We start from the raw sequence: 15,942 nt of genomic DNA on the forward strand, positions 1-15,942 counted from the left end.
AAACTATACTTATTGAATTTATTTTAACAGTTAGATTTATACTTAAAATGAAGAGAGAAAGAGTTCCCCATTTACTATTACAACAATTACAACAATTAAATATATAACTTACATAGCTAATTATTACAGTTAGATAATGAAGAGAGCGAGAGCGAAAGGGGAAAGTTACTTATAATATATAACTCGCCTCTCCTTAAAGAATTCGAGTCTCGTCGAATCTTTTACAAATATACAATCCGAAAATTTAATAGTTTCTTATAGTGATACAGATTTAAATCACAACTTAACATAAAACATGAAATATATTTAAGTTGTTTAGGGGTTTTTTTCCAAGATAAATATTAAACTATATTAGCCATAAATATTCATTTCTTATTCTATAGTTTACATTTTAAAAAAAATAAATATAGTGTGATTTAATATAAAAAAATATATTAACGAATAGTTTTCCGTGTTTTGCTCTACAAATCCATTCCATTTTTTTTTATTACTATTTTTTTTTATTTTTTATTTATTTTTATTTTATTTTATAGACTTTAATGGGCGTCTAAATTGTGCAGTGTCTACTTTATTAGGGTTGCTGTGGTGGTATCTGTTAAATCTTTTAGCAGTTTTTTGTCTAATTGCAGTAGGATTTTTAATATATAAATTAGATTTTTGTAAATTAAGTGTAATATTTTCTCTTTTAATATTTTCTCTATCAATGGTTTTCTTTTTAATTGCTTCAGATCTTACCTTAACCTCTTTTAAATTTATGTGTAACTTATTTATAAAATCAATTGGTTTTAATTTAGTCGTGCTGTGAATTGTATTATTATAGAAATTAACTGCTTTTAGTACTAATTCTTCAGAGTCATTAATATTTTCAGCGTTTTTTAATATTCTTATATGCTCTAAGAGAGTCGAATGCATTCTTTCTACATCTGAATTTCCTGTGTGCGAATTCGGTGTTGTAAAATGAGTTTCTATATTATTTTCTTGACAGAACAGCTTTATAAGTGCATTATTAAATTCATTATCCATAATAATTTTATCAGGTTTTCCTAAAAATGCGATTCGCTCTTCGATTTTAGTTTTAATTGTTACCATATTTTTGTCATTTAGTTTATGTGCCGTTCCTAATTTCGTAAATTTGTCTATTGTTGTCAAAAAACTAGTCTTTTGTATCTGAAAAATATCTATATGTACTATTTCATTTGGTTTTTCTGGTGTTGGAGTATGTTGAAATATTTTATTTATTGGTTTTCTGTCATATTTGTTTTCATTACATATTCTGCAGTTATTACAATATCTATTTATAAATTTTAATAATTTAGGATTATAATAATTATCTTTTAATTCTTCGAAATTCTCCTGGATTCCTCTATGGTTACCTTTAATATGAATATCATCAATGATATTCAATAAAGATTCCTCGGATTCAATATCACTAGCAACTTTTGTACAATTTATGAAATTTATTTTATTGTTACTAGAAAATAATTCAATTAATTTGTTCTGTATTATATTATATTTATTATTGTCAAGCTCCGAGTATACCCCAATTTTTCCTCTTTTTATTTCACGTCTAAATAAATCGTTCAAATAATGAGTATTATTTAAGTCATTCTCAGACACATATATTATTTTATATTTTTTAAAAAGTATTTCGGTTTCTTTATTTTTATTTTTAACTATTCTTATTTGCGTCCTATATTTATTAACAATTTTATTTATTCTAAAGAAATTAATATTTACATTTTCTTCCGTACTATGATTTACTTCAACTCTGCTCAAAAAATCAGCTACCTTATTCTCCTTTCCCTTAATATATTCAATATCGAGATCAAATTCATCTAATAATATTTTCCATCGGATGATTCTAGAATTGGGCTCTTTAAGTGAATAAAGCCATTTCAAAGGCTGATGATAAGTTTGAACTAGAAACTTTCGACCAAAAAGGTATGGACGGTAATATTTCACTGACCATACAATGGCTAATAATTCTTTTTCCAGCGTTGAGTAGTTTTTTTCATGTCCATTTAAAGTCCTACTGGCGTAACTTACTGGTTTGCCATCCTGGCTCAACACCGCGCCAATAGCAGCATTGCTTGCATCCGTGGTCAATACAAATTTTTTATTAAAGTCTGGATAGCATAATATTGGTGGATTTGTTAAAATTTTCTTCAATTTTTCGAAAGCGTCAATATAAGATTTGTCATTAATATCAATTTTACTATTTTTTTTTAAATATTTTATTATAGGGCTAGCAACAAAGGAATAGTTTCTAATGAATTTCCGGTAATATCCGGTTAAACCTAAAAACGATTTAATTTCTTTTACTGACTTTGGTAGCTCCAAGTTTTGTATTATATTAATTTTCTCGGGGTTGGGCTTTATCCCATTATTTGTTATGATATGACCAAGAAAGTTTGTTTCTTTCGATAAGAATCTACACTTATCTATTTGAACCTTTAAATTGTAGTCATTCAGTTTATTAAATACTTTTTGCAAGCTTTCTAAGTGTTCGGTTAGCGAGGTTGAAAAGACTAGTATATCATCCATATAAATTATACAAATTTTATTTATATAATCAGCCAAAATGTAGTTTAGCATTCGCTGAAATGTAGCGGGCGCGTTTTTGAGACCGAAGGGCATTCGAATGAACTCGAAGTGACCACGGGGCGTTGAAAAAGCCGTTTTCTCAATGTCGCTTTCCTCCATCAAAACCTGATGAAAGCCTTTCGCAAGGTCCAAGGACGAGAAATATTGCGCCTTACCTAACTTGTCAAATAATGACTCTATATTTGGCAGAGGAAATTTGTCATCCACAGTTATTTCATTTAGCTTCCTAAAGTCTATAACTAATCGCCATTTCTGCTGGTTCGAATTATCGGACTTCTTTTTAACAATCCACAAAGGGGAATTATAAGGCGATTTGCTGGGGCGTATTATATTTTCTTTTAACATTTCATTTATTTGCTTTTCTATTTCATTTTCTAAAATCTGTGGATGCCTATAATTCTTGCAGTACACTATTTTATTAGAAGTAGTTATTATTTTATGTTTTACACAGGTAGTTGTAGTTAAATTTTGGTTTTTAATATAGAACGTCTTTTTATTTTTATGTAAAAAATTTTCTAATAACTTATTTTCTTCCTTATTTAAGTTTGTAGGCATTAAATCTTTGAATTTATCCAGCTCAAATTTTTCTATATAATTAATTTCCTCATAAGAAATGTTAAATTTATAGTCAATTAGTTTTATTTCGTTATTATTTACTTTAAGAGTATTATTTTGAAAATCTATTATAGCTCCAAAGGGCTGTAAAATATTTATTCCTATTATGCAATCGAATTTTTTATCAATAAAATTAATTAATTTAACAGACATGGTGCTATTTTTTTCTTTGAATTCATCCGGCACATTTACTATCACTTCATCTATAATAATATTATTACCGACCAGAGTATTTAATAAAATTGGTTTTATTAAACTTTTCTTTATTCCTATATTGGAAAAAAAATTATAATCTCCGAGGGTAGTAGCAGCACCACTATCAATTAGGCATCTTGTTTTTGTATTATTTATAGTTAATATTACTATGGGTAATGATAATTTCGAGGCTGCACAGGAAAATTTTCTGTAACGTGAATTGCATCAATTTCCATTGGTTCTTCATTATTACTTAAATGTCTATTATATGAATTTTGTTGATTTTGTCGTAAATTACTAAAATTTTCTAAGTCATAATTTTGGGTTTGTTGTTGCTGATTATTTCTGTTAAAAGTGTTAAAAGTTTGCGTTTGAAAATTTCTGAAATTTCTGTTACAATTATTAAAACCACCCCTATTATTTCTGTTATTACGGCTACTATAATTAGGAAAGGTGCTTGAATTTTGAAATCTTTGAAAACCATTCCTATTTAATGAATTATTTGCATTTTGAAAGTTATTATTTGGAAAGGTATTGTTATTTCGAAAATCATTATTGTTTTGAAAACTTTTATACGCAAAACTATTCGCTTGTTTATTATTTACTAGTTTTATATCTTTTAATAAATTATTTTCTAAATAAAATGTATAAGCTATGTTAATAGATCTAATATTATTTTGTAGCAAAAGAGATTTAATACTAATAGGTAAGTAGTTTACATAAATATCAAAAATTAATTTTTCATTATTTTCAGGTGTATACAAAATGTCAGGTTCTAAGCTATACTTTGTGTTCATTAAACTTAAAATTTTACTTAATTTATAATGTAATTCCTCAATGTTTCTAGCTTCTTCGTTTAGAGCGTCACTTCTTAAATTAAAAAAACTTCTTTTTACTCCAAATTCCTCCTTAAGCTTAACTATTATACCCTCCCATGTAGGGTTAAATAAGGTTTCAACCGCCTTTAACGCCTTACCTTGCAGTCTGTTGCTTAATACTGTTTTTATTGTCTGTACATGTTCTGCTGGCGTTAGCTGCAACACAGTTGCGACGTCCCTCAGGTAGTTGCTGAGCGTATATTCACTGCTCCCGTTAAATGCAGGCAAGCTCCTCGCTTCACGCAAGCTCTCAGCTAACGTCAAAGCCATTGTGGGTGTTGTTGTTGTTCTAAGCACACGCTGCTCTGCTGCTTTCTCTAATGATAGCTGGCTTGCTTTCTCTTTCGTCTTTCACGCCGTTAGCACTGGAATGCACACCGTACACTTTCTTCTCTTTTTCCGTTAACTTTTAACTTTTAGTAATTTCTTTTCCTTTTTTTTTGTTTTTTTTACGAAGCAAATCTTTTTTCTTATTTGCAATTCTTTTTTTTCGGATTAGTTATTACACTTAATATTTTTTAGTTTAGTTTTTAGTTTTTAAGTTTACAAAAATTTCGCTTTTTGCCACACTTTAGCGACTTTTACCAATTCGTCCTTCTTATATATTTTTCGATCACTTTTACAATTTTAACCGTACTTTTTCTACAGATGAATTAAAAAATTTCCTTTACTGTTCCGTTTTCTTCTTCTACTTAGCGCTACTTTTTTGGTACACCAAAATCGCTTGTAATTTGCAGTTCACATCGGTTTGTTGAAAAATTTAACCTTTTCTTTTGCCGATTATCACTGGATATGTTTTAACTAACATATCCCATCCTCGTCGCCAGTTAAATTTATTTTTGAAAATAAAATAAATTGTTGAAGTTTTATTTTTTAGTTTATTATAATTTAATTTATCTTTATTAAAATAGCACAAGTTTGAATTTGTCTTTACTCTTCAAGGTGACTTTGAAGACTGCTTTTAACATTAAAAACTATACTTATTGAATTTATTTTAACAGTTAGATTTATACTTAAAATGAAGAGAGAAAGAGTTCCCCATTTACTATTACAACAATTACAACAATTAAATATATAACTTACATAGCTAATTATTACAGTTAGATAATGAAGAGAGCGAGAGCGAAAGGGGAAAGTTACTTATAATATATAACTTATTTATACATATGTATGTACATGCATACATACATACATATGTAAATTTCCGCTTGTTGTCTCAGGTCATGGATGATTACCGTTCCTCATTTAGGGGTCATTAACCTTTTTCGCAGTCAACTAGAAATTTCGCGCATATTCGCATATATTCGCATCGAAATACACTCTTCAAAATGCCTCTGAGTTGAGAGAAAATTGGAAATTTATTCTCGTATGTTCTTTATGTTGACTTCATAAGAGAATCTACCAAACGGCGTTCTCATTCGTCTAATTCTCTTCTCTCTTCAAAAATTCACCCTATGGTAATGAAGTTTTTCTTATGAGCAGTTTCTACATACTCTTGGTTCTTGCATATATGTACGTATGTACATTTGTAATAATTTCTTCTTTTGATTTTGTACTTGATAGAATATTCGAAAATATACTCGTGATTTCGAGCATTCCGAGAGAGCTACCTTTGTCTGTTTTCTTTTTAAGGAAGAGCGTAGGGGAATCAAGCATTGAGCAATTGTTTATCACAATGGGCCCGTGGTGTCCGTTGCGGCAACGCATTTGGATAACGTGACGTGTAGAACGTACCATAGTTGTACAATGAAAGTATTGCCGTACTGTGAGTCACGCAAAAAACAGATGTTATTGTCGTAAAAGCAAATATTATATTTTGTTGTACGTAAAGAGGATTTTGTTAGTCGTGAAATATATTATAAAATTAATGCTTATTGAAGCAGAAGAGGTTTTTAATAGAATTTATTGTAGTCATTGACGATGGATGTGACCTCAATTTCGAGATCGGGACGCACATTCATTTTTCACGGTTAAGCTCAATTCTCCAATAAGAAGGAAAAAATCAAAGAGAATCTGAAAATTCGAACAGCAAAAAAGTTGGTACTCTTGCAATAAAGTATTTATGTATGAAAAAGTTTGAGAAAAATTACATTTAATATCTAGTAGGATATCCATGTAATCTAATAATTTCTTTTAGTCGGTTAGGCATTGAGTGAACCGAATTTATATTTTGCCATTCTAGTTGGAGCAAGCTTTTAAATCGATTTTTGGAAGTTATGTGGTGTTTTTTTCATTCTCATTTTCAGCGCTTTGTAACAAGTTTTTTTTTGAAGGATTTTTAAATATACTTCTTATGTCATTATTTCATCAATAAAAACAAGATTGCCAACACTTGACGTGGACATGCAGCCCCACACCATGACGCCTCTACCTCCATGCTTGACGGTTCATTTCGCTTTAAATCCTCATCATAACCGAAAACATTATATTATATTTGGAGAAAATTACTTTATCCCAGAAGTCAAATTATTTTATGGCAAATTCGATTCTTTTTTTTTTCTATTAACTAGTATCACTGACAAAGGGCTTTTCCTTAGCAATACATGCCTTATATCCATTTCCCTTATATCCCCATTTCTTCATATCCGATGAAACAATGGTGTTTAGAGAAGTTTGCAATACAGTAGCTATATTCGGAGCACTTTCGAAAGGATTTTTTTCTATTGTTCTCTTGATAAGGCCTTCATCTCTCTCAGTTAACTTCCTAGGGCAGTCTGATCTCTGCTTATTTTCGATCTATTTCACCTTTTTGATTTTTTATATTATTTATTTTAATGATGGATTGAACTTCGGTTGGCACGTCACATGGGACTCCAGCAAGAATGATGGATTACCAGGTTTGGCCATCAGGTGTGGCGAAATTGAGTGAGTAACTTCTGCTGACACGCCACTGTGGAATCGGCAGCAGAATTCTGCACGCTCATTTCAACGAAACAAAATGAGTGAATACTATGTTGAGTTTTGTTTTTTTTGTTTATCACCGACACAATCTTAGTTTTTTTTGTAAGCAGAGCGCTTTCATGACCCATGTGACGTCAGCTAATAACCTGATTCTTTCAAATTCGCTTAGAGCCGGTTAACGGTCTGATTACTTTCTAAATTCTTTTCACCATGGTGTTACTACTCGAACGTTGTAGTTAGTGAACTATCTTGCCGATCTCTTACGGCAACAACAAAAAATGCAAATTCGTTCGTTCAATTTTCTTTTTTATCTTTCTTGTGTGACTACACCATTCACCTGTAGCAGACCAGTTTGGAACTAGTGAATTTCCTTGTAGAATATGTAAGTGCAATGCACACTGTACATGTGTGGATACGTTCTTTTAGTCCGGGAGCCAGGGGGCATTTTGACCTCATCATTTCATGCCGATGGTTTTAATACTGAAGGCAGACGCCATCCAATGTGTCGGAAAAAAAATTTTGAACAACTCATATAATACCGGCTGAAATTTTTTTTTGTGTATTGTTGACATTTGGTAAATATAATAAAAAAAGTAGTCCGCTGCGCCGTAGAGGGGGAAAATACGTCAGCTGAACAGGCGAACTTATAAAATAAATTAAAAAGTAAAACTACTTTATGCCGATTGAAATTTTTTTACATAATTTTGGACATACATATATGAAAATATAATAATGATGGTCACCTGCGTTTATACCGGTGGGAAGACCGTCAGCCGAAGCAAGAATGTATCATTGCGTTCATGGCCGCAAGCAACAACTGCAGACATGTGTTACCGCAGACGGCGTTAACACATTACTCATTATTGCTAATGAAATGGAAGATGAGCAATTGATTAATAGAATCACGGAGTTGAGTTCGACAAATGAAGTCATCCTGTATCATAAAATTTGTAAGTTAAATTTTACAAATGCTCAGCAGGCACAAAAAAGGCGAATATGGAAAAGACCGAATGGCATATCACTCGGGAAATACATATATAAAACAGCCTTCGGAGAAGTGTGCAATTTCATTTCCGAGAATATTGTACAAAAAAAAATTCTCCCTTTTTGAGTTTTTTGCCACTTCCATCGCCAATCGTAATCCCACAAAATTGTTACGATTGCAAAGTAGATCATTCGGAGTTAAACGGACTGACAAACAATTCTCTCGACAACCCGTAGACCTTACACTGGAACAAACCATCAATGCCGATGCCGCAGACAAATTGACAGGAATCAGCCATACTACCAATTCAATAAAGGCTCGTCAGCGCTGGTGTAAAAGCCATAACATTCGTTCAAAAATTATTGCTCATGCCATGGAAGAAACTGGATTGCGTCCTGATCAAGATATTACAGCTGATCTTGAGCAAAGCAGAATAAAAAAACATTCATTACAGCTGGAACAATGTATAACTCATATTAAGCAAAATATGAATCAATTTTCCAAAGACGTAGACGAAAGTTTATTGATCAATATTTCTACAGGACAAGCGGTTACACCGGAGATCGCAGATTTTTTACTGACTATCGAGACAATTGGCAATGAACAACGTAAACAATTTATTAAGGAATGTTCAACAGATGAAGAACGATTTGAAAAAGTCATCAAGAGAAATAAAATTCTAAATTTCGCGAGTGTTGCACCGAAACAAAAAACATCAATTGCTGGAAAAAAGGTAGCAATACAAATGCAACGCGATTTATTTGGTCAATTATTTTCTCTGTCGTTAAAACAAACATTAAATATTGTCAAGGTTTTAGCATATCCTCTAACTCCAGTCCCACTGGCTTTGTGTCATATAGATGGAACGATATGCAAAACTGATAAATCGGTATAGTTAAAAGTGCTTCAAAATGAGATTGATAGTAACCCACCAGAACGGTGCGATGTAATTATATCTGATGGCTCTTTCAATATACATTCGATAAAAGACGTCCCGTCCTCATTTGGGAATGTATCAAAGAAGCTGATGGAAGTATTTACGAACAATAATGCCAACACTGTAATAATTGCCTTCGATAGATACATATTTCCATAAACCAAAGACAATGATCACTCACTAAGAAGCAGAATCGAAGGGCAGCGTTTCCAAATAAATGGACCTGACCAAGTACGACCATCAAATTTCGCGGAAGCATTGAAAAATATTTACTTCAAAGAAGCATTTATCGACTTTTTAATTGAAGATTGGGCAAATGATCACATGGCACCATTTATTGGCAATAAAATCATTTACGTAAATTATCATAAATTGTCATAAATATCAAGTACATCAAGGCAAAGTACAAAGAGTATCAGAGCTATTGTTGGCATGTCCAGGACACGAAGAAGCTGATACAAAAATAATTTTCCATGCTTGTCAGTTGATTTATGATGCTCATGTAACAATACGGTGTTCAGACACAGACATTTTAATTATTATGTTGGGGAACATGAATAACATCAAAAGCATTTTAAATATCTCGATGCACGTTGGGACCGGCAACAATCAGAAATTTATCAACATCACCAAATTATATCAAACATTGGGTCCCAATTTGAGCTCTGCATTGCCAGAATTTCATGCCTTCACGGGCTGCGATTTTAACTCAGCGTTTTACCGTTTAACCATTTAAAATTCTACGAAACTCACCAACCTTCCAAATTGTGGTCTTGATGAAGTCTTCGTAACACTGGAAGGGTATGTTTGCCGATTATATGCTATGACAGCAATTGAAGATATCAATGTTGCTCGTGTCGTAACATTCACGAAAGCATACGGTACGCATGAGCACTCGAACCCGCTAAATCTCAAAAGCAGGATTGATTGTATCTCATTGTTCCCGCCCTGTAAAACGGAGCTACAACAACATTGTCTACGTGCGGCATACATCGCCCACCTTTGGAGCCATGCTCATCTTCCCGTGCCAACCGAATTATTACCTACCGAGTATGGATGGGAAGAAAGCAATGACAAATATTTCTTCAAATGGTTTATAGGCGATCAATTGCCACCGACCATCACTAGCATCTCTAGTCTCGACACGAGCACTTCCGGTATGAACATGTTCATTATCTCAATTTTTTTTTGACAAATATTGACCTACATGATTTCCTCGATTCATTTGAATTTATACAGACGATGTCGAAACTGAAGAAGATGGTGTTTGTAACATAACAATCGATAACTCCGATGATGACAGTGACGAAAATAGCGATGCTGAAAATTAAAAAAAAAAAATTTATTCTCTTTCATATTCCAATTATATTTTATATTTCAATAATAAATTAAATATCTTACATTTCAATAATAAATTAAGAATGTTATATTTTAATAATAAACTAATATAATTTAAATATGATGAAATAAACCGAATATGAAGCTTGATATAATTTTGTCACTTTACTTAAATATAAAAAATAATCTGGTAAATTGATAAAAGACCGTTTGAAATTTTCAAATATTATAGTATTAATAAATGAAAATGGAAAACTAATCATCAGCTGATTGTCCGTTGGGGGAAAAGACGTCAATCGAAGCATTGAAAATTCCGCGCGCCGCCGAGATGTATAAACATATGATACATTCTTGCTTCGGCTGACGGTCTTTCCACCGCTATAAATGCAGCTGACCATCATTATTATATTTTCATATGTGTCCAAAATTATGTAAAAAAGAGGTTGTCTGTAAAGTCGGTTTACTGACGATAGTTTAACGTGATAACGTCATAAGAAAATACTGATTGAATGGTTGCATTTTTCAAAAGAAAATTTTAATTTTATTTGTTTGATAGATATTTTGTATGGATATAGAGAATGAGTTAACATTAACATAACATAATATACTTTAACATAACATAACATAACGTAACAAAACATAACATAACGTAACATAACATAACATAACATAACATAACATAACATAACATAACATAACATAACATAACATAACATAATATAACATAACATAACATAACATGCTGTTCAAGCAAGGTAACGACGCATGAGCAAGATAACGACGCATTTTTTGGTGCGTGCAGCCGGCTACATAGAATTATAAGACGTTATCACGTCAAAAAATAATAATAACATTAAAACAACAGGTATTATTAACAAACTTGGTTTTATTTTAAATTCTTCAAGTAAATCAAATTAATAAAAATCAATAAGAAGGCATATGCAAATACAAATACGTGAATTTATATATGTACATATGCGCATATACATACACATATACGCTCACTTAAGTAGGAGAGAGCAAGATGTCGAACGTTGCCGTTCGTTTGCTTTGTCGTTCGTTCCGCGCTTTCGCTTGCAGTTCATTCAAGGTAACGGCAATGAGCAAGGTAACGACACATGAGCAAGGTAACGGCAATGAGCAAGGTAACACTAATGAGCAAGGTAACGACACATTTTTTCGTGCGTGCGGCCTGTTAAATCGAATTATAAGACGTTATCACGTCAAAAATTTCAATCGGCATAAAGTAGTTTTACTTTTCAATTTTTTTTACAAGTTCACCTGTTCAGCTGACGTGTTTTCCCCCTCTACCGTACAGCTGACTATTTTGTTTGTATTCTACTAAATGTCAACAATACATGAAAAAATTTCAGACGGTATAAAATGAGTTGGTAGAAATTTTTTCGACACGTTTCGTACCCTCCCACAATCACACCTACCGCGGGTGCGCCAGCTGACGTTCACTTTCGTTATTCATGAAAGCTAAATCACAAGTATAGTCAAGAATTTAAGGGTATAAAAATGCAGTCTAAAATCGACCCCTGGCTCCCGGACTATTTATACAAATATGTATGAATGTACACATATAAAATTGGCGCCACCAAATTGTGTGCAATCCTCCGACTACGGTGGCATGCCCATATGAGGGTTAAATGCTTTATTTTACTATCATATTTCGCAAATACTCTCCGTAATAAATTATTTTTATTTTAGAAAATTGGAAAAAAGAAGAAAATATGACCTTGATTTAAAATTTCTTACGATACAAATAAATTAGTACACTTGAATTACGAAAACGCTTACATAAATCTAGAATAAACATCCCAACAAGAAAAAAGTAGAAACAGTTTCCGATTATGCATAAGTGCTTTTGAACTAAAATAAATTACTATTAAATAATATTTTTCTATTTAATATTAATGTAGTAGATATTGCACTCTGTCAAACTGGTTTCAATGAAAGCTATGCATTACTTACATATAGTCAAATTCTCACAGAATCGTTAGAAATAAAGGAGGTGTTGATATTTTAACAGGTCACAAAGAAATAAAAATGTGTCGAAGAACATTGCAGTCAATATGTTGCTTCAATGATTGGGCTCTGAAATTCGCCTTTATGATTTTATGAATAGAACTGCGTTAGATCAGATTTTCCCATGACAGTCGGTTCTACGTTACCGGAACGACCCAGCAGCTGCTACAACAACAACAACAACAACAAATCAGATTGTCACAGTAAATATCTATGCAAACAATCGGCCGTCTGCGAGAAGACTTCTTTGCCGGTTTTGATAGCGCGAAAAGAAATTGTCTATACAACGACATGTTCAAGTTTAGTAGCATTTGAAAATCATAGAAAAAAGTGTTTTCTTTGTTAGACCCGGAACTTTCCGAACCATGTGTTATGCCCCTTTCCGCGTGCGCAACTGGTACCGAATTGAATGATATATGGTAGGAGCTAACTATAAAGCGAGTATAACGAAAGTAAGGGCGATGGCGAAGACAATAGAAGAACCCCGTTCAGGAGAACATGTCTGCACTTTGTTTAAACAAATCGGTCAATAAAGTTTTAGGTAGATCCGTATAAAAGTAAAAGGAGGTGGCCACAAATCCAACTTCAAACATAGGGACGAAAATTAGTATTGGCCTTAAAATATTATTTGAATTAAAAGTTTTTTTTTAATGTTATAGAATATCGCCTTTGTTTAGGAATTTGCTGTGACACAACTTTTACGTCTAGAAGCATATGAGTTGGGAAGCGATGAATTTCATTGCAGGAATAGTACATATACACGTAGTATAACTACTATATATGTATGTATGTACATAGCCACACAACACACGCCAATTGCAGTCGAATATACAAAAATAACACAACCGTATGCAGGTACGAAACCGTAAATAAATTTTGATGACTTACGTATTTATTTCGCGTTTGTACTTACAAACATCTTGAAACTAATTTTATATACATATACATATGCACATATCTATTGGATCTATTTTTCACTTTCTTTGGGCACATTTGTGACTAAATAGCATTGAATTTTGTGCACTTTTTACAACAAATACAAAAATTTATAGGTACATAATTTATTTATGTTTGTGGTAACTTCTTCACTTCCAGGGCAATGCCAGTTTTCCTGTTTCATGTACGCGAACCAGGCGCTCATTTGGAGCATAATATTTTGTTGGTGGCGGAGGTGGAGCTTTAATGGTCAAAATACCATCCGATGAAAGATTGGAAATTACATCGTTGGCATTAAATCCCCGTGGCAGTAAGTATTTTCGAATAAAGTGTCGTTCGACTAGTCCATTACCGTCGTTTCGCTTCTCGTGATTTCCCTGTACAACCACATAGTTGTCAGTTGTTTTCACCACAATCTCATGGGGCTTAAATTGACGCACATCAATGTCCACTTGGAAGCCCTTTTCATCCACATGTACACGCTCTCCGGCATAGTAATTATCCCATCGCATCGGATATCTCCAGTCCAATAATGATGACTGTATTAGTTGATTTCGAACACGACGTGTTACCAGGTCATCCAGTGGACGAAGTAAATGATCGGTAGTGGGCCACGATAACCTTGCGTCGTCCCAGAGATAGGGATATTGTTGGAAATCGTATGGAGAATAGTAATATCTGCGATCGAGTTCACGCGGGAAACCGTCATAAGATGTAGGCACAAGCGCCATTTTTGTTTATAAATAATTTTGTTTGTTAAAAAATATGACTGCACTTATTATTAAACGAAATCGTTGTTAGACCTACGACTGCAATTGATTGTATGAAACGTTTGCTTGTGAAATTGCGCCTTTTATACTTTTGGTGTCGCCTCATTGCATCTTGTGTAGACGTCATTGCCACCAAAGTGGTTGTTGTCAGATGGGTCTGTCGGAACTATGCTACGTTATTTAAGAATGGTGGTATTACTTATGGCATATGTAGAAAGTGTATAGTTGTTTCGCATTTTTATTGAACACTACATAGGTCCATGGAACTCTTAATTATTGCTGCTACAACAACAACATCATGGAACTCTAATATGTTGTCATCACGATCACGAAAAACTTGTGGTTTCGACTTCGTTGGGCCAGGCAGATTAACTGGTGATAAGGAGGTTGTCATGGGGGCGGGATTTTCTTTAGATACACGATATAGGTAAATGTTTATATACATATGTTGGCTAAGTCTCGGTCTATTCGGTGTTCACAAAAGTTTACAATTAGCGTTTCACCAGAAGTTAATACTCTCATAGATTTATGTAAGGGGTTTTTTTTTCAAAAATTTCTATTTTTTTTTAACAATTAATTGTCGGTTTTTTTCTCAAAAATCTGAAAAGTATTTCCTGAAACCGCCATATTGTTAATTTAAAAAAAAAGCTTCGATCAGGCACAAGATTATCTATTAATAAAACTAATTTTTCTTGTCCGATTGATTTTAGATGAATCTGTAAGGACTGGTGATGATCACCGCAAGGGACTTCTGGAGAAATCGGCTCTAAATGTAGATAGTGTAGGTAGAGGTAGAGAATCTCTCTTGCCAGCAAGTGCTACTTTGGACTAAGTAGGCAATTGAGTAGTAAAGTCCTCTCTCGACGAACAAAACTAACACTCTACAAGGCTCTCATCATGCCCGTCCTAAGGTATGGCGCAGAAGCTTGGACGATGACAACATCTGATGAAGCGGCGCTTGGAGTGTTTGAGAGAAAGATTCTGTGCAAGATTTTTGGACCTTTGCACGTTGGTGGACCTATCGCGCCAATTAAGAAGAAGAAGAAGAAGAAGAAGCTAATAAATGCCCGTCAACTTGTCAAGGAGATGAGGGTTTTGGGATGTGTTGTAAATAATTTATGTAGAAACAGTTATTTGGCTTTGCAGAATTCATTATTTCACTTTGCTTGGCGTCTAATTGCTGTTCAAGATGTTTTGTTTCTGAGCATACATGTGTATGTATGTATATCGGTGTAAACAGCTTCTTCTTCTCTTTCGTTTTTCAGTTGTTCAGCGCCTTTTTTCAAAAACTCGGTTCTGTGATCTAACTTATTTTTTATACCCGCGCGCTTGAACACAAAAGGACACATAACGGTTGTATGTAACAGCATGAAGGAATCGAGATAGATACAGACATAAGTAAAGGGTTTTCCAATAACTGGTGTTATTTTGAATAGCCCGCTATTTCGGTAGATGCCACTTTTGAAGCTGTCGTTTTTTGGCCATTTGGCAAGCAGAAACTACGCCATTAATAAAAATGGAACGATGCACACTTAAACAACGTATTGAAATTATTAAAATTTCACTATAAAAATGGTGAAAATTTGGCAGAGACGGTTCGTAAAACTCGAAAATTTTTGGGTCATCGTGAAGCACCTTGCCGGACCGCAATGCAGAAATTGGTGAAAAAAATTCGAGCTGTTGGGACAAGTTAGTGATGTGAAGAATAAAACCCGTGCACGTCGCTCAAGAGAAGCCGAAAATATTGCTGTT

The 15,942-nt window shown here is 33.1% G+C and overlaps 1 protein-coding gene across 1 annotated transcript; it reads right to left on the reverse strand.

The window, feature by feature from the left end:
- Positions 1 to 13,354: 13,354 nt before the first annotated feature.
- On the reverse strand, positions 13,355 to 14,223 carry LOC129241179 (heat shock protein 27). The gene has a single exon (XM_054877381.1). The coding sequence runs from the start codon at positions 14,149 to 14,151 to the stop codon at positions 13,570 to 13,572; it is 582 nt and encodes a 193-aa protein (XP_054733356.1). The 5' UTR covers positions 14,152 to 14,223; the 3' UTR covers positions 13,355 to 13,569.
- Between the last annotated feature and the right edge of the window lie 1,719 nt (positions 14,224 to 15,942).

The sequence above is a fragment of the Anastrepha obliqua genome, chromosome 3, assembly GCF_027943255.1.
Source record: "Anastrepha obliqua isolate idAnaObli1 chromosome 3, idAnaObli1_1.0, whole genome shotgun sequence".
NCBI lineage: Eukaryota > Metazoa > Arthropoda > Insecta > Diptera > Tephritidae > Anastrepha > Anastrepha obliqua.

Coding starts and splice junctions, on each gene's coding strand:
- LOC129241179 (XM_054877381.1), bottom strand. CDS start 14,151: ATGGCGCTTGTGCCTACATCTTATGACGGTTTCCCGCGTGAACTCGAT.